General features: G+C 40.0%; 1 protein-coding gene across 1 annotated transcript in view; it reads right to left on the bottom strand.

Moving 5' to 3' along the window:
- Positions 1-1,836: 1,836 nt before the first annotated feature.
- CACNB4 (calcium voltage-gated channel auxiliary subunit beta 4) overlaps positions 1,837-26,431 on the bottom strand; it is a 238,636-nt gene continuing 214,041 nt past the window's right edge. The window contains exons 10-14 of the mRNA XM_026492797.4: positions 24,427-24,536; positions 19,044-19,195; positions 17,207-17,302; positions 4,733-4,918; positions 1,837-2,518 (exon numbers count right to left, since the gene is read on the bottom strand). Of these exons, the coding sequence (XP_026348582.1) occupies positions 2,258-2,518; positions 4,733-4,918; positions 17,207-17,302; positions 19,044-19,195; positions 24,427-24,536 (805 nt within the window). The 3' untranslated portion in view covers positions 1,837-2,257. The remainder of the gene's footprint in view (positions 2,519-4,732; positions 4,919-17,206; positions 17,303-19,043; positions 19,196-24,426; positions 24,537-26,431) is intronic.

The following is a 26,431-nucleotide window of genomic DNA, read 5'->3' on the forward strand; positions in this document are numbered from 1 at the left end:
CAGAAAAAGCTGAACAGCCGTCTAGTCTAAATTTATCACCTTGGTGCACTCTTTGCAATTAAATACTTTAATGCGCACAAACAAGAAACCAGTAAAGCATATAGAAAAATGTTTTGGCTAATGTTTTCTTTCTCATGCAAATATGTGCTGTACATGTAATAAATATATTTTCGTTTGCTGGAAAATGCTCTTCTGTGCTCTAACAAAGTATTCAGTAATGGCAGGTTAAATGTTTATTAAAGTGTCTAATGGATACAGCTCTTTTAAATGTCTTAACTGAAAGTTTTGTAAGCTTCAGTAGATGACAAAAGAACCTCACAAGCCAATATCACATGGTAACTTTTAGAATTTACTGAGCCCATATTTTCAATTGTATCAAATATGTGAGATAACTTACATAATTATAGGCATCCTCATCATAGCTAAACAGGTTCATAATGGAGTATGCACAGTGAACAGGAGGGGAGGGAATATGGGAGGTCATGATGGGGTTCAAGATATGTATAACTAATCAAGAATATGGAATTTATTTTCATGGTCAGGAAAATTATTTAATGGGTGCATGCTTTGAAAGCCTAAATATTGAAAGGTGTGGGAGGAAAATTAGGTAATAAAAATAAATTATCATTGTTTTCCAAATATAGGCTTCAGGACATGTACCAGTAGAAAGGGATTTTTATGCCTCGTCCTACTGGGGCCTTAGAAAAATGCATGCATTGTGGACTTTTAGAAACAAGAGCCTTCTCTGAAAGATATTTGTGTATTGTATAAAAGGGTCAATTTCAATAATTCCTTGGATCATAGTGAATCTAAGGCTTCCTTGATAATATAAGACAGAAGGTCACCAACTCTGTAATGATAGCTACTGGAAAAACTGTCAAGACTTAACAGGTGAAGAGGAGTGTTCATTAGAAATAAGGCAGCTCAATCTCCAAATTCTTTATAATTCTTGACAATAAAAATGCTGTAATTTTAGTGAACAAATATACTCTGAATCTATGAGTTTACTTTTTATTGCAAGCTTTTAAATTCATCATTTGTTTTCACATTTTTCATTTAGTCATTTTGTATAAATGCAGCTTTCAATATCAAAATTGAGTATTTCCATGTAAAACAAAAGTCCTTAGCATGACTATAAAGAATTTGGGGAAGGGCTAGAACATTCACATATTCAAAGACAGAGACTGAATGAAGCAATGGAAAGATATGCAATTGTGCTGGCAGGAAATACCGGCCCATGTTTGTGGGAAGTTGGAGAGATGGAGTCCCATCTGGAGATGTTTAGCTTCGCACTCAGGAAGATCTGTGCCCGTCCTTACTGTCTGATTTCAGATTCCTGGATGTATGTAGTTGTGCTCAGAGCGAGGAAAGGGAAAACAACACCCCTTTCTCCATTTCCCGTGACCAGCTATGATTGGGCTTCTCTAGATTATTCTCTCTCACTGCTAAAGAAATTTTGAGTTTTTTTTGCCAACTTCAAACAAGCTAACAGTGGTGACTAAATAAAAAGCAAAACACTTTGAATACAACAGCTGTGCCAGGAACGAACAAAAATATTAAAATCTGAGGAGAGTGTATAATTTCTTCATTAATTTGAGGAGGTTTTTTTTTTTTTGGCACTATCAATACATTTGGTAAGTTTGAAAAGCCATTCTGTCAACATTAACGTATGTTAAAATGTTTATACATTCCAACTTTAAGTGTAAATTTAGCTTCCAGCAAATAAATACCATACCTGGTTTTGGCTTCTTTTGGTATTTTGATTTTCTTATTAATTAGGTTTTTGGTTTTTTTGCCGTTTTTTTTTTTTTTTTTCAGATTTTTAAATTGGCTGCAACATGCTCAAGTAGACTTTCTAGTCGATTCGCCCAAATTCCAACAGGAATTGGTTTATAAATTGGTTCCAACTGGAACTGGTCATTTGGAATTTCCAGCATGGGAAATTATTTTATACGTGCCTTGATAAGTACCCTAAATTACAAATCGATGTGTCTAAATCTAATGAAGAAAACAAAAGGTACTGTTATGTAAATGCTGAGCTTAAAAATACCTATATGACTGGGCATCTAATAACCATCTAGACTTAAGGGCATAATGTACTTTTTTTTTTTTTGGCCCCTTACTTAGCATCAAATGACAACAGCCCATAAGCACAGTAAATACTGTGCTGTACTTGCCAAGTTAAGATGATTGGTTTATCCTAGCAGTGCTATGGCAAACTGTCAACAGATGAATTTTTTTGTTTGCTTCTGCAGACTCAAAGCCTATGTCGGGAGTCATGGCTATATCCCCCAGGCGATCCTCGGTTCCTATGGGGTTTGTAAGTGTCCTGGTATGAGTCAGGGTAATCTTCTTCCACAAGAGGGTAATGATCTCGGCTGTGCTGGGAACTGGAAGACAAGCGGTTCCTACTCTTCCGAGCCCTTTCATTGTGATAATTTTCATCAGAGGTCATTAGACTTCGTCTTTCAATTGGAGAGTTCTCTGTGGAGTGATTGCTGTGCCTCATACGCTGACTCTAAAAATATCAGATAGTTCATTGATTACATCATGTCAGCTTCATTCATCTAGAATATGTAAATGTATGTACAAGAGTAGGGTCTGTACAATGAAATGCTAAATATCTGACTTAATAAAGCATTTTGATGCACAAATGGTCTACTTGAAAGATCTGGTCTATTTTATTCGGGGCACAACATGCAAAGATACTAAAATGCAAATAGTTTATGAATTTAATTACATAATGCTTCATAATTATGCTTCCTATTAAATATAGAGAATTGAAAGTTAGCGGCTGAATGGCACTTAATATATCTAGGAAGACCTAATAACTTCACTTCTGCAAAAATGAAGATCATTTTACTACTGGGAAATAAGTTAAAGTTCAGAATAGCATCTGCTATTTTATTTCTCTTTTGAACTGATAAAATCTTTCTCTTCCTGAGTCACACACTTCACCTTTATCTAGCTGAATGTTCCTTATACCTTTTAAAAATATTTTTGTGAAATTAGGATTTGTGCTGCCCACAAAATAATGTTTGTTTCTTCATCATACATAAATGTTAAGGCTCTCAGCAATATTCTTTCCAAAGGAGTATACAACAATTCTAGAGCTGGCTGACTGGTATTTATAACCCTTGCTTCTGCAGCTGAAATGTCCTGCAAAAATTATCTTCAGATATAAACTAAATTCCTTTAATACCATTAATTGAAATTAATACCATCAAATATTTATTTGAAGGCTCAGAAACTGTTATTCAACATTTTTCTTCAAATCATGGGCAAACATGGATCATAGCTATGTCTCTCTACTTCAGTAGGTCACCTCAGTTAAGAAACAGGATCCTGATGAAACCAAGGACCCAGATACATTTCCTCTAAGGGACACTCACCTTTCCACAACAGGAAAATCATTCAACGGCTACAGCCTGTGCCTTTAACTCCAGCCAGTCTAACAATTAAATACCCTTGGTCACTAAGAGAAATAGACTCCAGAATAAAGGGCATCACATTAACTTAAGTGAAACTGGGAGAACCACTCTGAGTGGATGTCTTAGAGGTGATGAGGCTGGAGTGTTATATTCATAAAGTGCATTTTGCTTCTACCTACATTATAGAAGCATATTGCATCATGCAACCATTTCTCATCCCACCGTGTACAATTCGGAACCAATCCAAACTAGTCAGTGGAGATGCTACACTTGGATTAGCACACAGGCAGTGAAACCAGGCAAGAGATGGTCCTGTGCATAAAGATACACTGCACATTACACGAGCACATTTCCCATGTTCATTTCCAGCCTCAAAAGTTATTCATTTAGAGGGCAGTTTTTTGTTTACAAAGATGAAATTTTGCAGCAAAGTAATACAGTTAGAATAGAATATCAGAGAGTACCCTTTCTCTCAGAGTTAACTCTATGTGACCTACAATTACGATTAGCATTATAACCCATGAATATAAAACTAGTCATGATACAAGAGGGCTCAACTGACTATATGTTCCTTAGCCAGCCATGGGTTAGGCTACATTCCAGCAGGCTCTTGATAAATGGTAAGTAATAACTGATGGAGGAAGGCAAAATTCCCTTTGTGTCATCATGTCTCTGGCTCCTCACACCTAGCCCTGAGTGCAGCACTAGAAGAGCAGAAGAGAAAACTTCTTTCTTCTGCACTTGTCCCCAGCTTCCCTAAAGGACACCTGCCATAGCCACTGACCAAGATGGGTGCCCACACACCCCCAAGAAAACTCAGGGATCTGTCACTGTTTCCAAACAGAGTGGCTCTACTCATGTCCACGTTCTGTACTGAGCAAACTAGGGGACAGGCCTGGCAGCCTGTGGGGCAGGATTAGTCAAGGGCAGTCAAAAGGTCCATCTGTCCCAAAACATCTTACTTAGATTGTCATGGTGCCTTACACTGCCACCAATGTATGCCACCAATGTATAATCTTTAAGAAGTGACCTGGAGAAGTAATGGACAGTTGCACCTAGTAGGGAGTAAGTGTCCTGGCAAAGTTGAGACATAGGAGGGGTTAATTTGTTTAAGTAAAAGTCATTATACATTAACAGAGAACAAAGTTCTATGGAAAGGGCCTCTGTGGGTAACTTTGCCTAGGGTAATATTTTGGATTTTTTTTTTAATGCCCACCCATGTTTCCCTCTTCCTCCCAATCAAGCTCTCTGTAAAATCTTCAATGTAAGGCTGTAAAAACACAGGTGGAAAGTGACAATACCTGTAACCCAGAAATTGCTGTGGGATATGGTGAGAGCGCAGTTGAGCCCAAATTCCTTCCGAGCAGAGGGGTCATGGGGGTGCTACTGGTTGTATGGGTAGCACGCCAGTAGGCTTCAAGGTACTCTCCCAGATGTTCACATGCATCCTCCAGCTGATTTTCATCCAGTATAACATCAAACATTTCCTGCAGATGATAAGAAAAAAAATCCATTTTACTTATACTTCAGGTTTTAGGCAACAAAACCTAAAATTCCACATAATGCAGATAATAGCATTTCTAACAACTAGTAGCAAATATCACATTTGAGGGGCTGTACTGGCAGTTTCTAAAATTGAAGTCAAGTGAGGTGCTGCACAGTTAACCAAGTGAAAATCTGGATATTGACATGAAAATGGGAGTGCTCATTAAATATTTAGATCTTTCATTATTCAGAAGAAAAAGATGAGGTGAGTGTACAAGTGTTATACGTAGACTATAACAAAAACATATTCATATTTACCCATATATTCCTATGGTGCTCAGTTACACTTAACTTCAGAATACAAGAGAAGCAAGTTAATGGCATTGAAAGAGGAATTCTAAAAACGTTTTGGGCAATGACCATATCATTGGAATAAACATTTCATCTTCCAAAGTAACTACGTTGAAGGGAATAACATTTACTAGGATAACTTTCAGAATGCCTGTGAAAATGTTATGTTTCATGATAAAACAACATGGAAAGAAGGTTTAGGATTAATACGAGAAAACCACATTAAGGTGATTCCTGCTACCAAAAGATCATTGGGTGAACCCGTTACAAAAGAACAAGGACCAGGAGTATTTAATTGTTGGAAGGAAGGGGTGTCACACAAGAAGTGTATGGTATCCGTGTTTCGTTGGTAAGGACTTTTTCCAACATCGGGCCTATAATCAGGAAGTGCTTTTCCACCTCCAAAGGAGCAAAGTGACACTTCAGTGTCCCTGCAGTGTGGCTGGGAACACAGACAGGATTTACCCAGGACACAGATTCCCTGGACAGACAGTCAGAAAACGGCGACCCCTCCCAAAGAGAAAAGCCATTCCATTGCTAAGTGAAAGCACACTCCAATTCCAACAGCTGGATTCCCACCTTCCTTCTCACGCCATCTCTGCCACTACCGACCCGCTTTTACAAGCTCATTTTGCCGAAATAAGAATCTTCCACTAAGGAATCAAATACAAGGTTACTGCCGTCCGGTCCGCACTGATACTGGGGCTGGATTGCGGGTTCATGACAACTGGACAACAATGAGTTGGTGATGGGTCAGCTGACTCACTCTCATCAGTGTGAGGCTTCCCGCAAGCAGAAGTCACCATGGAAACAATCTCTTTCCCAACATTTACTATTTGAATGTTTTCATCACATTGATCTCTACTGAACATTTTGACCTTAATTCGCAAAGCAGTTTGAAAGTCAGTGAGAAATGTTTAACAGTGAGAAATGTTTAGCAACCAGGAAAAGAATAAGGTGACTTCAGTCCAAACCGACTGGTATTTAAGAAAACTCAGCCAATTCAACTCATGTAGAAACCTTTCCCAGGAGCCTGGGTGGCTCAGTTGGTTGAGCAACCCTACTCCTGATTTCAGCTCAGGTTGTAATCTCAGAGTCGTGAGACTGAGCCCTGCGTGGGACTCCGCACTGGGCGTGGAGACTGCGTTAAGATTCTCTCTCTCCCTCTGCCCCTCCCTCCTTCAAAAAAAAAAAAAAAAAAAAAAAAGAGAAAGAAACCTTTCCTCTTATGAGATTTCAGATGGTTTTTTGCACATTTTATTTATTCATAAAATATTTACTCAGTACCTATTCTGTGGTAGGCATTGTAAGTATACAGTGGCAAAAAACACAGACATCATCCCTATGCCCTCTTCTAGTGGGAGACACAAGTATTAAAATCCTTAATACTCCAAGTCACACTGGGACTTGAATTCAGAACCATAAAGAGATTGAACCAGTTAATGTTCAGAGCTACAGCTTCAAGTTTAGAATTTAGAAGGAGGCCCAGAGACACAGGTAAACGTTAAACTTCTGAGGAAGGAGAAATAATAAGTAAGTAAAAGAATTCTATCTGTAGAAGGAAGAGAATAAAACAGATAAAGAGAAGAATCAACGGGAGAAAGAGACCATGTGGGCCATGAGAGAATGGGAAAACAGCTGGTTCCTACAGTGTCAGTCAACATATCCTTATAATAAATCCCCTGTTCCACGGAAGTAACTCAAGGGAATTTCTGCCTCTTGCCATCAAAAGCCCCTTGCCCCCATTAATGTAACCCACCAGTAGGTACAAATGTCAAATCTGAGAACTGTCCTTTAAGCTCGGATACGAACTTGCATTCTCTGACAGCACTGCAGCACTAACTTGAGTGGGACAAGAACAGTCCCACCCGAAACAGTGTGCACAGACTCGGACAGATGACCCAGGAAGGAAGATGAAACTGGGCAGCCCTGGAACGAAGGCCCACTCTGTCAGCCGCTCCACGCTAGAACTGTTCACAGATTCTAAACTGTGTGTGATTTGGAGTCTGCTGTTTACATAATTTCATTTATGTTACTGTTTACTTCTCTTACACAGGTCTCATTCTAGAACGTGGGTTCTCAACAACGTGTAGTCAAAAACTCATTTTTTTTGCTTTCATAAAGTCCCAGGTTAAAGAACCCTCTGAGGACCCCTGGACTGAGGGTCCAGACTATCGCAGTCAGGAAAACTAAGTCCGGAAAGGGAAAAAACAGGTAAGCAGCCCTCACTAAAGGGTATTATTTGAATAAGGTTTATACCCACTTCACTGTTTCACACGTTACACTGTCACGCTGCAGATACAATTAAACATACACTTTATTACACGTAATTTTAATAAAGTACTCCTCTTTGCCAATGGACGGAATTTGTATCTATCAGCACATGGCTGTTTGCTCAAGACTCAATCATTTCTAGGAAACCATGCTTTTGCACCTGCTAAAAAGACAGCTATACGATGGAAGATGATTTGAAACTGCTTTTATCCTTTCAAAAGCACAGAGGAAAGCAAATGTCAGCTTCTGAATGAATACTGACATATGCGTCTTATTTTCAACTAAGAAGAATTTCACAGCCTGTGTATCTGTGACAATTTTTCTTTTCAACTGTTTAGGAAATAACACAGCTGATTAGACCAGAGTGTTAGAATGTGAGTATAAGGGCATACATTTTTTAAAGAAATTATACATGGAATTCAAAGAGAAGCAGCCCCATGAATTATGCAAACCAGCTTTGCCAATTTTTCAAAAATGTAAAGGTTCCAGTCTAATTGGTTCCTTACTGTGCAATGTCTGAGACCTCCAGCATGGGAAATGGGTTCAGAGAGCTGTCTCAGCAGCAGCAGAGGGTGTGGGTAATGGGACGGCCCCAGGCAGTGACGAGGGACCCATTCAATGATACCGTGCCCTTGGTGAATGCCGGAGACAGGGTAACACGAAGCTGTTCGAAAAGTTCTGCCACAGCAAACGCCTCTGACATACTGTGTTGGGATATTTTCTTTAGCTGAGACGGGCAGGAATAATGTGGTTGCTGAAGTAAATACATCATGAGCAGAGAAGTCAAAACAAACCCTTGGAAACCCAGGCACAGCAGGTCCCTTTTCTGGATGAGCTCGTAGGGGGCAAATGAAATAGCATTATAAATATAAGAGCAGTGAAAACCAGGCCTCTAGCTCATCCAGTGGTTCGGAGAACTAGACGACAGGGACCAGGGAAAGCAAAGACTGATGCTGAGCTAAATGGAAAGGAAGAGGATCTACAATATCTTTTAAGAAAATTTTAAGTATGTAATGATCTGTCTGGTGGTCCATTCACAGAGCAGCACAAAGTTTCCCGGGGAAAGCACTTGAATCAGGGCAACCAGCTGTCCTGATCTGCCCTGGACTGTGTGTTTCTGGCTACTTGGGACTACCAGTGTCTGAATCTGGAAAATCTTGGGGGAAGTGGGACAGTTGGTCACCTTAGTTTTTACAAAGATAGAGCACTTTTCAGTTGCTACAACTGAGAATTGGAGCAGGTTCCATTTATTTCCTTTACATTCTTTTGGGAGGAGAGATGCTGAGATAGAGTGGACAGGTCTTTCTTTATGGCTATGAAATCCATCCTTTCTAGCATAGAGGGGAGGGTCTCATTAAACCGAACATAGAATTTGTAATACGTTTTATGTAGGATGTTGCTATTGAACATTTCCTAATAAAAAGCTTATAAAACTTAGAAATTAATTTTTCAATTTAATTTTAACTTTTCTTTAAAGTTGGTGCATTACAGAATACTAGCTAGGCATGAGATTAAGCACATATAAACCCTCCCATGGTATGTGCATGGCTTTACATTTATTTATTGTGCATAGAGAAAGCTCACGTGGGTCATCTTTCCTATTTCTAAGAGGAAAAAAGAAATAATAGGGGTGAATACACTTTTATTTCCCTGCTCCTAGAATATAGAGATCCTGAACCTGCCACCATTAAAAAAAAAATGGCTGGCAGATACTACTCAGTAAAATAAAATGGCTGAATGGCAAATATATAATGCTAATTATAAAACAACCAACAATGTTTCTCTCATACCGCAAGTGCATTCTTGATGTTATTAAAGCTTTTGAAGTCCTGAGCATTTAACTCACTGGTCAACTAGTGATGGGAAACTGGGTGCTAAATTAAAAGAATCTTGACAGATTTAGGAGGTCTTACGGGGATAAAAGAAAGCCTCCCAATATTGTGGGCTCTAGCAGTTCGTCTCAGGCAGTTTCTGACTTTAATAAGCTGAACGGGAAAAGACAATCAGAATTCTTGCCACTAATTTCGGGGGCAAAACATGAAAGCAAAGAATATCAGTGACTTTGATCCCTTGTAGCTCCTCTCTTAACAATCTGTGACGTTCATTATGAAGCCACGCACATTTCCTCACCACACCCCTCCGTCCTGTCCATTCCTATTCTTCAAAAATTACAACAACATCTACCAGTGTTATTGTCTGTACAAGAGGTACCCAGTGTTTTGTTAAGTTCAAATTAATCCAGTGCTTTAAATCATAGCACGGATGGGAGTGCTAAGTCGGTGGGGACCGAACTCGGTGTATCCAAGTTGGGTGGCTAAAATCCCCGCAACAAGAGTAGTCTCCTTTGTATGGAGAGAAACTAGATCCCATGCGGCCTTGTTTCATGAAGGAAACCTCTCAAATTGATTACTCTCTTTTTCAAAAGCACTATTATGAATTAATCTGTGGATGCCCAGAGGCTTTGTAATAATGAAAGCACCAGTGGGGAGAGTTACATTAAATAGATGGGTGAATCCACATGATTCTAAATAATTTACATAAAATGGCTAGACAGGAGCAGTGGAAAATTACTGCTGTGATAGCAATATGGTCGAGGATACTGGGAACTATCATTCACTTCAGAGTTGCTGTGTTTACTAGAATAAATCTGAGTCTATTCAGCAATGGAAAATAAAGGGTGACAGAAGAGAACTCCTATGGTTACTGTAATGTTAGAGGTTTGCAAGACTCTGTGAGGAGATGAGCTCCCCTCTTGCAGAGAGAGTGATCAATGTCATTTTACACGCTCAAAAAAATTACACAGCTCAGAGAGCCACTGGGCCATCTTACGGTAACACAAGCCAGCTTGTAACTAAGTAGGATTAAGGGATTATATTTCCTTTATATAGTCAATTGTCTGCCTGCCTGCTTTTCTCACCATGTATTTTGTAGCTCTTATTACCACAGTACTGGGGCGATTTGAACTTTGTTCTTCTTAACATGTACTATTTTCAATTTCTCTGAAAAGGAAAAGGGTGCTAATAGCAGGTAGAAACAAAATGGAATCTCACAATATAGTGAATAGATGGATATTCCAATTAAACATTCAGGCTGGTCATATTAAAAAAAAAAAATGGGTCCTAGTCTCATTGGCTCCTTTTCTGTCTGCATCCCACCTTTTTTCTTGTGAATCCAGAGCAAGCAATGAAGCAAAGCCTTCCCTCTTCCAGAATAGAACTGTCTGCGGCAGATTCAACATGGCCACAAGTTCTTTGACACTCCCTGCACGGAGATGAAGGGTTTCTGTCCTCTCTGCTTGAATCTGGGCAGCTCCTGTGACTCCTCTGCCTAGCAGAATGCTGTAGAAGTGATGCTGTACCATTATCTCAGGCCAGTGTCTAAGCTTAAGAGATTGGAATACTTGGCTCTTCGAGCCGTGGGAGCTGCCATATAAGCAGCCTATAGCCCTGTTGGAGAGATGCCATGGCAAGGCCCTGAGACCGCGTGGAGAGAAAGAGCTGGTTAAGCCCAGCCTTGCAGCCATCCCTGCTAAGGGACCATGTCAGCCACCAGAGGAATACCACTAAGAGGTCATCGTTTGAAGTCACTAAGTTTGAGGGAAGTTTATTGCACACAGATGACCAAAGCCTTGTCCTAGAACAGGGTGGCAACTTTGGTGGGCTGGATACATAGGGTCTGCCTCCTGCTTCTATAAACAAAATTTGACTGGAACACTCCCATTCATTTACATCTTGTGTGTAGCTGCTTTCCTGCTACCAAAGTGGAGCTGGGTAGTTTTGTGAAGAAGACCGTATGGCCCACAAAACCGAAAATATTTACTTTCTGGCCCTTACTGAAAAAGTTTGCTGACCCCTCTCTCTCTCTGAAACCCATGCTTCTCTTTCCAGAATATGTAATAACCAGTTTGTTGCCATTCACTATCTTATGCTGATTTTGGCCAAGGCTTATGTTCTTTGGAAAGCCAGTTCACCTCTCTTGGTCTCAGTTCTCTCATTTGAAAAATGAGGAGATTGAACTGGGTCAGTCCTTCCCCAGAAGTGTTCCATGAAACACTAAATCCACAGGATGATCTGTGGAAAAATGGGTCAATAGTGAAAATGTAAGGGAAACACTGTACACCACCCTGAGGGAGATATAAAATACTCATTAGCTTATTAAGGCTTCTGCAGTCTCTACCGCAGTCCAGTCTATCTTTGTTTACATAGCATTTTCTTAAACACTGCTGGTATCAGAGCTCCTTCCCCATAGCACCTGCTGACATCATATGGAGCCCACATTGGGAAGAACACGCTCCAGGAAATACTACATGGCGTGCTCTTCAAGGTTCCTTTTTGCTTCAACAATCCCTGGGTCTAGGATTCATTTTTCTGGCTACAGAGAGCTAGCTTTTTTTTCAGTACTATTTTAGATTTCCCTTTCTAAAGACTGCTGCCTTTAATTTCTTAGCAATGTGTGACTCTGCCAGTATAATTTGCTGACTTTTCAGATTGGAGATGCAGTGGCCAATTAAGCAAGCGGTAAATTCTCCTAGAGGAACTAAAATGACACAGTGATCACCAGTCTTTCAGTGACAATTATAATTATGGTCTTAAAGTAAAGCAGGGACAAATGCAGGCACATTTTTAGATTACTACTCATTTTTATAATCCAAAGATCTTTTTCACATGTGCCAACATAGAGCGTAAAATTCCTTCTTAGCATTACAAATGCTATTCAAACAATATCAAATGAACATGTTTAATAATGTAAACAGTGTTTAGAAAATATTAAATACAAAGTAACCTTACTTATCCAGACGGCTTGTTTAATATTTCAGTTTATCTGATCAATTGCATAAAACAGGAATTTGCTGCTGAGATATAATAGGGCAAGGCTGTCTTTCCCAGTGCATGAGGCTGTTTGAGATTCCTGACATGCGGATAAATCCTAAGACACCTCACAGTATTATTTACATTTAAGTAGGCACGTTTATTTTCTTGGTTCCAGCTATTTCAGAAGTAACACGTTGTATTATATACACAACTTAATTGTTAACCCTCTCAGCAGCTAAAATACATCAATTTTAGTAGGACACAAGTATTTTCTCTAAAAATCATCAGGAAAAAATGTTAAAAAACTGTTCTTAGAAAAAGATCAAATTAAGAAGAAACTAGTGTAATTCACCTAAAATGTATCTCAAGAAATCACTTATTAAGACTTCCTGTAATGTTATACACACCAGAACGTGTGTCTGTATTAACCTAAACCAGTGGTTCTCAGCCAGGAGTGATTTTTTTTTTCCCCCCAAGGGACATTTGGCAGTGTCCGGACACATTTTTGTTTGTCCCAGTTTGGAGGCTGTTACCGGCCAGGGATGCTGCTAAACTTTCTACAGTGCCTAGGACAGGTTCCCGCAACAAAGCCTTTACAACCTAAAATGTCAATAGTGCTGAGCTAGAGAAACCCTGATCTAAACCACTCTTTTAATTTATAAGAGATTTATAAAGTAATATCTATAGGGATATTTATGATCTACCGAATTGTTTGCTAAAAGTTGACTTAGCCAACTGTAATCTTTTTTTGAAAAATTGAAGTATAATTGACCTATCAGTTTCAGAGGCAGGACACACTGATATGACAATTATATACATTACAGAATGCTCACTGCAAACGTAGTTACCATCTGTCACCATATAAAGTTATTACAAATTATTGACTATACTCCTTAGGCTGTACTTTTCATCCCTATGGCTTGTTCATTTATAACTGGAAGTTTGTATCTCTTAGCCTCCTTCACCTATTTCATCTGTCCCCTCACCTACCTCCCCTCTGGCAACCACCAGTTTGTTCTCTGTGTTTGAGTCTGTTGCGGCTGTTTGTCCAAGGCCAACTGTAATCTTATTAGACTATGCAATCCTCAAAGGCAGAAACATGCCTTTGAATCCCCAGCACCTAGCAAGGTAACAGGCTTAATGCTTTTTTAAAAAAAGATGTTATTTATTTGAGAAAGAGAGAGAGTGTTCGCATGCATGCGCAAGGGCAGGGGGGAGGGGCAGTGGCAGAGGGAGAAGCAGACTCCCCGCTGAGCAGGGAGCCCCATGCGGAACTCCATCCCAGGACCCAGGGATTCCTGAACCACCCAGGCACCCCAGGCCTAACATTTAAATGTTCACTGAATGTATTTTAGTTTTTGTAGGTGAGCCACACAAAATTGAGATGACTAAATATTTTCAGTTTGTCTTATTTAACCATACAGTGACATGGATGCCATGTCCTTGGCCATGCCCAAGGATCGCTCCATAGAAGTATCTATCTTAATGACATTTTGAAACAATGAGGATAGCACTTAACTTGATATATTTTCTGCTTATTTTTATACCCTCCTCTTCCTTGGGCTCCACAGCCTTCATGCTTTCACAAACATCTCTACACTGATGACTTCCAAAATCGAGACAGAATCAGTCTTACAGTTGAGAAGGGTCTTAGATACCACAGGCTTCATTCAGTCTTCACCAGAGGCGAGTCCTCCCACAGCTCTGGCATCTGTTCATAGAGCCCGCTCCTCCCCCACCCTGCCTCCAAACGAATACCGCCAGAGACTAGGAGCTCACCACTTAGAAAGCCATCCCACTCTTTCCGGCATTGCATTTGCGTAGACTTGTGAAATGCCTTGCTCCTGGTGGGTGAGTCTGCTCACTCTGTCCAATGAAATTAGACAGGCCTAACTACTCTCCAGTCCACCCAGATTTGCTCCAAAATTTCTGCAGATCTTGCAGCCACCTCAGGGACCTCACAGAACTAGGCTGCCTGCACAGTATAGATCCATCTACATCTGTGAAGACAGACATGGCCAACAAATTTCAAGATATTGTCAGTATTTTTCCTTTTGTATTTTCCCCCTTTCTTTTCTACTCCCCACGCAGGTGGCAGGGTCTGGGCTTCCTTGTCTGGCAGGGGGGGCTGATGGGTGCTGTGGCAGGAAATTGCCCGCTCTTGGTTTCCCTTCTTGGGTTTTGTTTCCCAAAAGCCTAAATTGGTTGAAGAGATTTTGCTAACTGACTCAGGAAACAAAGGAAGGTGGGGATGCTTTTAGACATAACAAAAGCAAACAGGAAGTTCCATTAATAGCAACAAGAGGGGAAAAGAGGGAGACACCTCCTCTCCCTCAGACACAGAAAAGAAAGGAACTCGCTTGCCAATGTCCAGAGAGTAGGGACTTCCATGTCTCTTGCCTTACCAAGATTCTCTGTTCCAGATGAGGTCTCAGGCAGCAGAACGTCCATCCTGAAGGACCGTATGAACTTGGCCAATGGTTGCCTGAACTGGAACTCTCCCTCTCAACTCCCTCAATTTCCTTACCTCCCCCTTACCCCTTGAGGTCTTTGTTCTGTCCTGGAGATATCACTTGCACGGCAAATTTGGGGGCCAGAGACTTACCCACAGCACACAGCTGTGTAGAGGTGGCGTGGCACAGTGAATGGAGGTTTGTTGGAGTCAGACAGATCTAGGGTTGAATCTTAGGGCTCATTTACTAATTGTTACCTCCAACAAGTTTCTCAATGGGGGACTTAGCTTTCCCTTCTAGAAAGTAAAGATAATGTTATCTACTAGGGTGGTCATTGAGGACTATGCTCAGATTTCCTGGAAAACCTGCTGTGATGAGTATAGTTAGCAGACAGCCTGGGACGGGGGTTGGGGGGGACTGTGGCACCTTCTGGAATGACCACAGAATTGGTCCGAGCCAAAGCCGTGCTCTCCACAGGCTGCTCCTGGCCAGTGCCTAAGAACAGCACGGGGACCTAGAGCCTGAACAGTTCTGCCCAACATGTGACAAACATGCAAGAAAGCTGTGTCTCAGTCTGAGGCTCCTCCTATTCATTTCTCCTTCCTTCCTCTTTTCTTTCATGAGATCAGTCTGGTCTGGTTGGAAGGCTCTTCCAGCCTGTTCTGTCCTCTTTCTCTATGAGTCTTTCACAGGCATTTTCTCCAATAAATTTGCACTTCTAATTCCATTTAGGGGTCTGCTTCCGGGAAGACCCAAATTATCACAACTCTCTTTATAAGACTGTTCTAAAAATTGGAAACAATAGCATAGCCGAGCATTTGGTAGCTGCTCAGTAAAGGTTAACTTCCTCTAGCAGGTGAGGATTATGGCTGGGTAAAATACATTCTTGTATTTACACGCAGGACTTGAGTTACACATTCCATTTTGTAAGTGGACTTTGTTCATAGACAATGTGAAGTCAGACTTCTTAACATAGCACTCCAAACTTCAACTTATCCAAATTATCTGCGGGCAGGTAACCAGGTATAGAGGTAGGTGGGACTGTGAGGACAGGAAACTGGCTTTGGAGTCAGATAGATCTAATCTAATCCTAATTTGCTGTGTGACCTTAGGAAAATCATTTAACCTCTCTGCCTTCAGTAGCCTCCTCTGCAAAACGGGGATAATACCTCACTAGGTAATAGTGAAGATTAGAGATAATCTATGTAAAGCATCCAGCATCGTGTCTGGCCTATCTAATAAGCATCCGGTAAAAGGATGCATCGTACTCTTACTGCCTCTCATTCATCCTTTCATTCATTCACTTATTCAGTAAATATTTACTGTGGGCCGACCGTAATAAAGGACTGAGCTATAACAGTGAACCAGACAGGAACAGATCCTTACAGAGCCTGACAGGTTAAGCATGGCAGAATGCAAAGTAGATCTGATAATTCTAACAGAAACACCTAGATGGTGCTTATTATGTGCCAGGCCCTGTCCTAAGACATATTCACTCATTGAATCTTTAGACCAACCCAGTGAGGGAGGTACTTGCTCAATATTACAAAACCAGTGTAGATTTGAACACAGGCAATCTGGCTCCAGAGTCCATACTTTTAACAGCCATGCTGTATTGTCTCTCTAACATCTGAATTAGATTTTATGCTTCCACAGAGCATAAATGATCCTTACACAAGTATATATTTAAAAATCTAGTAAATCAAATCAGTGGGAAAGACAGTTATTTTCTTTAGAGAAACGCAGGCACAGAAGTAGTGAATCAGCTGAGCAGTAGACATTGATCAGCCACTGGTGACCCATGGAAGAGCAGTTACCCTCACCCCCATCCCCAAATCCCTGCCATTTTCTTGGCTTCAACTCAGCAGTTGTTTTCTGGCAATGACCAGGACAAAAGTTGCTATAATATGATTTTTCATCTTATTTAACCCTGATGTCTTCATCTGCTATAACCACAGGGCTCTTATAGTTCCCATAAATTCTCAACCTTCAAGGTCACATCTTTTCTGCCTATTGGAACTTTCTGGCAGAAAAATTAAAGGAAAGTCAAATCAGTATGTTTTATTTGTTTTTCTCTTTTCATAAATGTGTCCCCATGACTGGATTAATTAGTCTGCTGAGTGTTTGCGAGGCCATCAAGGTAGCAGGCAAGGACAGGGGCACTGGACACTAGGTTCATTTCTTTTTACATGACAGACACCACCCAGTTCTGGATGCCTGAGTGTAGCCAACATGACAGCAGCAGTTTGTTCGAAAAAACCCTGTATGTTTATGATAACAGATAGTCACCATCATTCTAAAACAAAAATGACGATGGTAATAGGAAAACAAAAACCAAAAAACACACCACCCTCTCCTGTCCCGGCAAAGAATGACTAAGACAAAAAATGATGGTACTTACTGGGGGACATTGTGCAAGTTTATCAGCTGCCACCAGTTGAACATTTAAGTGTTTGCTTTGGGACTTTCCTCTAGATTTAATCAACCGCTGTAAAACCTGATAGAAGAAGACATGAATTAATGAGTTAAAGGAAAAATGAATAAACCAAGACCTTTCTTACAGTCTGGCTGGCCCTGAGTAATAATAGAGAGGAAATACAATATGAAAAATCATATATATAAACTCCATAGTGACATCACCCACTTACACTGGCTCTCATTTATACTGGTTTTGATATGTGCATCCTGTTCTCTCTCCGTGTGGGGTCCTGGTGGTATCTCAAGTTCCCGCCCTAGATTTTACTCAGAGATTTCAAAGAGAGCCCTGCAAAAGTGGAGGAACTGATCTGTAGCAGGTCTTTTATGTCCAAAGTCAATTAAGTAATATTTTAGTTCACTATCTCAATATCGGACAAGTGTCAGTCATTTATGTATCTGGTCCTTTTGGTCACTGATAATTATTGAGGTGCTCCAGTTTACATTAATAAGAAGATTCCATGATAGAAATCGAGGCACAACGTTGGCACTGGCATATTGCTCCATACAAACCAGTGAGTTATCTGTGTCATTTGGGCACTGCTATGACTACATTTGCCATATACTTTCCTCTCCCTTTAATTTTTTTTAGCTGAAACAGAGCCCTCATCCCAAAACAGTCCTAGTCAGTGAGGCTCTATGATACCTCAGCGCGTACATCCACAGGAGCCCCTGTTCCTAGACTTCATGACCCTGTGGTGACTGGGGCAGCGGGTGAAAGAGGTTGAAATCTATTCTGCTGCAGTGAAGGGTGCTTGACTCCCCTTCAGTTCTGGGCCAGAGAGACCGCCAGGTGGTCAAGGCAAGTTCAATCCATTCTAATGGTTCCCAAAAGGTCCTAGTTTGGTCAGGATTCCCAAGTCCGTCCTATGCAGACACAGTGCCCGCAGAGATGGGAGGCTGAGGGGCTGGGGAAGAACACAGCTTCTTTTGATATCCACCCCCCCCCCCCGTGAGGGGTGACTACTGCTCTGGTGGGAACCTGAATCGGCATGTCAGCACTAAGTTGCACTCTTGGAGGCGTTAAAAATAAACTAATTGTGAAGGTAGTATCTCCCTAGCATATCTATTTCACATTAACTTTTTAGAACATCATCACTTCTTAAAAATGAAAGAACACCCAAATCAAAAGAGACCAATTTGAGGCTGCCTTACTTTTATTTTTATCTACCTTTGTGGCATAAAGACATGTGGCAGATATTCCACTGTATCACAGAATACCTTATTCCTTGAAGAACCCAAGCTGAGCACATATGTAAGCGTCTGTAACTTTTCCATAAGAGATGCTGTATACAGTGATGTTTGACTTTATATATGATAAATGTATATACCTTTCTTGATGTTTGACTTTATATATGATAAATGTATATACCTTTCTTGAACAACGTACTCTCTCAACTGGGGAGAGAATATAGGTGCTACGAGAATCAATATGACCCAAGAAATTTATTTAGAACCTAACGTCTCTGAAAAGCCATACTTACTTTCCCTCACTTTTCTTAATTTTTTGTTTCTATTACATTCTTGCATAACTGCCTGGCTGGGGAACCACAATAGAGAGTGACCTTCTTTAAACCAATGGCTATTCTTTCTTTGCTATCCTAGAATTTCTAGCACGTATACAGACTGTGGGAATTAAAAACTGCCCATTAAAAAGGGTCTCAATAAGATATTCTCCCTAACCACTAACAAAAAAGCACAGAGCAAAGAATATTTCAAGGGAAATGAGCTTCTAATCCTTAAGGCACAAATGAGCTAATTACCTTTGGAGATGAGACTTTCACATGAACCATAATTGGTGCTAAGGAAGTCTTTATAAGTTGTGCTGGGTGATTGATGGTGTCGGCATCAAGAACAACCAGTTGCAAAGATCTTGCCAACTCAAAGATTCTTTCAATTTCACTCTGCACTTCCGCTAAAAGGAGAAAAAATAAATAACAGGACATAGTTTTATTAATTAGTTCTTATATTTAAAAACATAGTACTCCTTTCAGGTGTTTGTCTATATTGCAAAAACAGAGCATTTTGAATTTCATACTTCTCTTAAGATCTTTTCTAAAGAGAGAGATGGGTTGAGCTTTGCATAAAACCAAAAATTTGGTGAAAAAAATGGAGATGGCTCTCTTAACTCACTTCTTACACTTGCCCTGAAATTTAGCTATTTATATAGCTAGGTTGTTTATGATTGTTGCTTTGTTCTAAAGAACTTTTACTTGAGCTATGAAAAGCTGAAACCACATGTAGGAAAGAACTGAAATACATGTGTAGAGCAACATCACATGGAAAGCAAATTACACTGAAATATTTCAACCAATAAACAATTTATATATGAATATTTTGTAAATAAGTTTTTTAAAAATCCCACAATTCATCTGTTTTGACTGATACGCATATTTTTTATCCAGGGTTAAATGTCTGGGTCTACTCTTACAACTAACATATTGTTATGTCTTAATTCAAGTATTAGGGTCAGTACACTTGTTCTAAGGCATAATCTCCAGTATTAAAAAAAAAAAACCTAAGGCAATTATATTATAAATGCTGAAATGCCATGAGAATGAAAATCTATTCAACTGGCTGTAATAGCCAAGTGACCTGAATCTCTGCATGAATCTGGTCAAGTAAAAAAATCTAGTTATTCTTCATGTCTGAAGCAATCCAGCTATTTTTTAAAACAAAGCAGATTATCTATAAAAACATAATTTGGCTTTCTGAAACATAAAAAACTTTTTCATATATATTTTATAAATCATCTAATTTATTAGGTCATGTCCAAAGTCTGAATTAGACTACTTAGTTTTCAGAGAGATGATCTTGTTTTGCTTTTTACTTATTTTTATTTTTGGCCTATGTATTATAGGCATGACCTAGCAATGTTGTAACCTTGTTTAAATTACACAAAGTAGACAAAGTTACCTAATGTAAATTACTTCAAAGATGGCCTAGGAAAGAGGTGATGTTGCTCTAAGTATACTCATTGAAAAGGGTTTCTACCAGAATGCCATGATTTGTTTTGCTTATCAAGTATATATTCAAGTTCATGTCATCCACCAAAAAATCCTCTCTTCCATAACCAAACATACTGACAGGGTGTGTGGGACTATCTTGTAACTCTATTTCCTTGAGCTTTGCATAATAGCCTAAAATTCTGCCCACAAAATCACTGAAGTTTAATGCATGATTTGTATTAGAAAGAGAAATTTCCAGAGTGAACATAGCTATCATTTTTCATATGATCCAATCCCAATGCTCTGAAAGATTTTATATAGCTTTGAAATATGACTAGCTTCCAAGACATTTAGGTAAAGAATTTGGACAATTAGGCTCATTTGCAAAATTCTTCTGAAGTCACATACTACATATGTTAGTAATAATAACATACCTGTCCCTTTTTTCTCACATGTCAAAAACAGTTAAAACTTTTTTTTTCTTTTGAGAGAAGTTCAGAAAATAAAGTGTATTTGTACTGTAGTAGATTTCAGCCTCTGGCTGTTGGGGTATGTTCTCCATTTGTTGTTGTCATTAAATTGCCTTTGGTTTAACTCCTGGCCAGGACTATTGTAAAACAAGTCTGCATTGCTTTAAGTTTCAAATCTGAATACAATGTTTCCTGAAGTAGCAAAAAGGTAGTGAGGCAAACTGGACTGCTCTAGGACAAAGAACCCTTGAGGCACACACTGCAAATAACACAGAAATACCTAGCCTTATTTATTCGCATGAGCAATGAGGTAAATATGGTTTTTGACCCGTGCAGAGGGCAAGCACATCCAAGGCTTAGCCAACAAAGAACTCTTAGGCAATGGGTACTCTGGCATGAGTGAAGAGGGGCTCAGGCAAGCAAGCAGGAAGGCTGCAGAGGCCACACTATATACTAGAGTGGGTCCATATTTGGTAATATGTATTTGGAATTCAATCCATAAACCGCATGTCTGACAAAGAGAACTGCATATATATCTACATAGCTCATTTTCTAAAAAAACAAAAACAAAACAAAAAAAAACAAAAAAACTTTAAGCAAACCCAGCAATCTTTGATTTCCCATGCTGATTCTTAGAAGGTTCCAATGGAAGTTTCATCATGATCTTACTCCAGACAAATGGGCCTCTGAGAAGTCATGGACGATGATACTGGAAGAACCTCAACGAACACTTCTAGAACTCGACCATGACCAATCTAGACCCATCTCTCTCCAGCGTCTCTGTCACCTGTGATCTTTCTTATAACCAAATGCTTAAACTACTCCAATGACTCCTTTGGGTTCATAGCAACAATTTCCAAAGTGAGTACTCTGGAACACTAATCCCTTAAGATATCTTAAGTGGAAAAAGATTTTTTCCCCCCAAATACTGCAGGCTCTAATAGTTTCTTTTGGAATTTCAAATATGCATTACCCTTTGTATCTTAATGGCCTCAGAAGCCTTGCAGTAAAGACTGCCAACTGTTTAATCCAAATTTCCAAATTTGACTACGGAAAATATTTTGGATGTAACAACTATTAGTATCCTTCAGAATTCACATTTCATAGAATCTACTTTGGAGTTTTCTTTAGCAAGGCATACTTAGAGCCCTAACACACTGGCCTCAACCTACTTTTCTAGTCTCTTCCCTGTTGCTTTCAAACCACGCAACCCCCTCTCCTTTTCTAAGCATTCTCTGCACAAACTACTTGTTTACCAATTATACAAATGCTGATGCCTTTGTACATTCCTGTCTGCCTTGAAGAACCAGCTCAACTATAACTTCGTCGAAGTCTTCTCTGATACCTCTTGCTCCCTACCGTTCTCTCTTTATACCCCTAGCTCTTGGCTCATAATTCCATTATCAGACAGCACTTTAACCATCTGCCCCTTCTTTCTGGTGGCTTATGGGTAATGTAGTTCATAGGTATGTTTGTACTTCCTAAGTCTGGCATAATGTGTAGCACATAACAATAAATATGTGATGGGGAATGTACAAATGTGCATTAACAAGCAGGCAAATGGACCTAAGTGCCTCATGTAGTGGTTATTATAATTGATTGCCATTAAATTAATTCTAATGGTTGTAGGTATATGAATTTGCAAAGCAAAGGGAAAAACCAGTGAACTGAAATTCACCTTGTTTTGTCCTCAATATTTACACTAACTCCACTCCACTGACTGAAACAGGTGACTGAATTATACAGAATGACTTCAAAGAATATCCTTGGGACCCCTGGTTGGGTAGACGGTTCGAGTCAGGCAACCTTGCGTCCACGTTAAAGTGTTTTTTAGCCTCTCATTATACATCAGAGGAAGGAGTAATTAAAAGTCAAAGGCATTTTGTGGAGTGAAAAGGAGACTGGAAGACAGGAGAACAGACAATGGATGCTTGTTTAAGAAATCTTCAATCTAATTTGACATCCTTGTCTCCCACGGCATTTAACTTTACTCAGTCACCTAATCTGATTCATCATTATCAACTCTTATGTTGTTACTTCTTCAAGGTCAAAATGCTGTATCTTTAAGAGTGTTTCACCCTGGATGTGAAGGATCTAAATACTGAACTAAGGGAAGAACCACTGATGCCCAGGATCTTGTCCTCCCGAGGACTGACAACTATTCCATTGGTATGTTTAACATTCTTTCATTAAGCAACCATCCAACAAACTTTTATTGAACAATTACCATGTGCCAATCCATGCCAGGAATATAGAGATGATACTTCATAGCCTCTTTCTAATCTGTGCAATTCTTGGCTCAGGGTCAAGATTCAGCCTCCAGCAAATTCTTGATGGGTTGTTTGGGCGTGCAAGCTATCTTGGAATTTTTTTGTTTTCCACAATCATATCAGTAGTTTAAGAAAATGTTGTGATACAGAAGACCCCTATCTTTCTTACCCTGCCCATGAGGAAGAGAGGAGTAAAACAAACTGCTCTCAGAATGTGAATGCAAAAGAGACTCCTAGAAAGTTATAAGTGGACTCTACCACCCTTGGCAATCACAGAAAGCAAAAACAGGCTTTTGAGATGAATGTCATGATTACCCAGCAGCATGGACTTTTTTCTGTGGATGGTGACTGCATCGTCCACAGCCCTGTTCATACATGGCTTGATGTAGCTAACCACATGCTGAGTAAGGGACAGGTGGGGCTAGGTAGGGAGAGATAGGTAGATGGCTATGTGACTAGGCTCACACAGTGGGCTATGTGTTCAGGCTCACAAAATCCCAGATGTGGAAAATGCTGCAGCATACAAAACCAGAGGTGAGAGAATATAATGAGACTAACAGGTCTACCTCATTTATCTTAAATGTCAGAGATATCTCTGTAACAGCTACAGCTGGACCACTGAAAACGACCAAACTTCAGAGAAAAACTAAAGAGTACTATCAGTGGCAGAGACGTCAAAATTTAACCTTAGTCAGTTCTCAATTAAAGACTGCCAGTGAAAGCCCACAGTGGCAACCCATTCGGGACCCTTCTCACTTTGGAGAGTTTTTTTTTCTTTCCTTTCTGTTCTCACCTTCACTTCGTAAACTTTCACCTCACCGTTTTGTGCCTGCGAGATTCATTCTTCTACTCCGTGAGGCAAGCACCCTGCAATCCTGTAACAATAACGGCATTTTCCCCTTCTCCATCGCGGTGAATTTCAGAATGCTTTCTGACTGTGCTCCAGGAAAGACATATTTAAACTCCCTGCATGTTATTAATACTCATTGCTATTTCCACTTAAAGATGTGACTATTCTGAGTACTACCAGCTAGCAGCAGAAGCAACACTAAGACATCATTATCTAGCTTTCTTCTAAAGATCTGAGAAGGTTGAACATCTCATTTCTTTTCATGTCAGCCGTGAGTCAGGTATGACAGAGATCATTAGCCTCATTGAGAAGCTGGGGCAGAGTGGAGATGAGTGTTTCACGTGGTTAGGCAATAACAGACCAGGAGAGCCCAATGAGGGTTCTTCCCACCAGACTACTAATTAACTAATTGACTAGAGCTGAGAGAGGAGGCTCTGGCTGCTGTAGGACTCTGTTCCCTTCTTTTCCATGGATAGCATTCTCTTCAGTTAATCAGCACTTCCCCGTTCAGAATGGGGAGCAAATTGGAAAAGACATGCACAAACGAAACATGTGTCATCCCCCTCCGAAAGCATAGCTTGGACAACTCTCACATTTGAACATCTTACCTAAGCTGGACCGAGTGTTCGAACGTTCAATTATTGCTCTCTTGCTGGGATTATTTAGGACAGACCTCTTAGCAAGAGAAATGTCAGCTGTCACTCTTGTTATTGATATCCTATGAATAGGAACACAGAACAGAACAAGCCAGTAAAAAATGTTATGGGGCTCTCAAGTGATTTATAACCACAGTACTTAATAACCACTTTACATACAGCACTGTGACCACAGTGTAATAAACATTGGCCACAAGTGTTTTAAACAGGCTTTGGCTAGTATTAAATATAAGCTGGGTAGAATGGAGGAAGGTTTTGGCTATTTAACCAAAACCAAAACTAAAACAAAAACAAACCTGTTGTTGAAAATGCAGCTCTTCCTTCACTATTACCTACCTTGCCAAATTCTCTTGATAATGCACAGCATACCAGGAGGGAATCAAAACATATGAATAAACCATGCTCTTTCTGGGAAGCAGCAACACAATTTCCCTACAATTCACAGTTGATTTGCTCTTGAACAAGACTCCAGGAACTACGAATGCTCTGCCCAGGCATATCAATGCTGCTGGCCAAAGGGGAAAGCCCTCTTCATTTTCATCATCAACACTCAACCAGTTGGTAGCGATGTTGCATTCCTGGTGCTCGAAGGTTAAATTCATGATACAAGAAGCATTTCTCCCCAAGCCCAAAGGAATGTTTCATTTCTAAGAATATGGAAAATATGATTTCTCTTCTGCATGCATAAGATTGTTTAGCATATTTGCTTAAGACTTTGAATGCATAAGGTGGGGAGACTGTGCAAGGATTTTGATAAGCCAGAAAGTTTCCCGCAGTTACACAAGAGAAGAATAAAGCAAAGACACGGCAAATGAACACAGAGAGAGGAGTCTATTTGCCTATGATTGATCATAAGGCTCTATGGAATTTACAGTTCTAAAATTCTTTAAACTGGCATTGATCAATTTCAGATAATTATCTACCTGTAGAATGCAAAGAATGCCTCTCTAAGCCAGCTACTGCCACCATGGACCTCTCTCCATCCTTATTTTCAGAGCTTGGCAGAGTTCTGAAAAGGAGACAGAAGAGTAGTGCCCCTTCCCTTTATGCTCAGTGCACGCATTCTCCTTCATTTTTATATTCCTTTGGGGGTTGGGGCAGGGAAGGGGTAGAGTTGTGAACAATAATTGAGCCATCTGTCATCTCACATCTGTTTTGATATACTATCAGCCTTCTCAAGAGACTCTTCACCTGACTTCAGTGACCCAAAGCCTTAAGGAAAATTTAAAATACTCCTTTTCACAAATGACTGGAAATCCTTCTCTAAAGCAACAGGCTGTACAAAAGTTCTAATGTCATTTTAATGCAAAGCACCTTTTTGTGTTGTTGTATTTATAAGCTGCAGATGGTTGGTAAGTTTTACATTTTTTAGAATTTTTAAGCGCTAATAAATTATTTGAGGCATCTTCAAATTATCTTCTGCAGAAACCAAAGGTTTTGTGAAATACCTCCAGGCCACTGAGAACACTGAAGGGAGGCTGAGTTGGTGGAGTGCCTGCATTCCTACCATCCATGCCAGGCAAACACCTCTGCATTTCTGTTTTCTACATTGGGACTTTATATATGATTTCATTGTAAAAAGCTATTCAACTGCTAAAAGACATTGGAAAACACTGGTCAAGTACAACTTCTCCATTTTGCCAAGAAAACTGAGACACAGAGAGGAAGTTGCACATGATTAGTGAGAGCCCTAAAACACAGGCCCCCAAGCACCAGGCCAGTACTTAGTCACCTGACTCATAAGTCTCTTAGAGTTTCAGTTTTCTTCTCTAGCAAGCCTGAATGCCCAGATGCAAGCCAAATCATCAAGCACAGATGCAGTCAACCTTGGCCATGTGCAGAGAGGTGGTCAGGATTTCAATGAGGTTAAAGTCAAGTGAACCCCATGTCTCAGTCTCCATTACTCAGTTGGCCTTTTCAACTTGAGGTATGAAATCTCATAGGTAGTCCTATGCTC

The sequence above is a fragment of the Ursus arctos genome, unplaced genomic scaffold, assembly GCF_023065955.2.
Source record: "Ursus arctos isolate Adak ecotype North America unplaced genomic scaffold, UrsArc2.0 scaffold_1, whole genome shotgun sequence".
NCBI classification, from domain to species: domain Eukaryota; kingdom Metazoa; phylum Chordata; class Mammalia; order Carnivora; family Ursidae; genus Ursus; species Ursus arctos.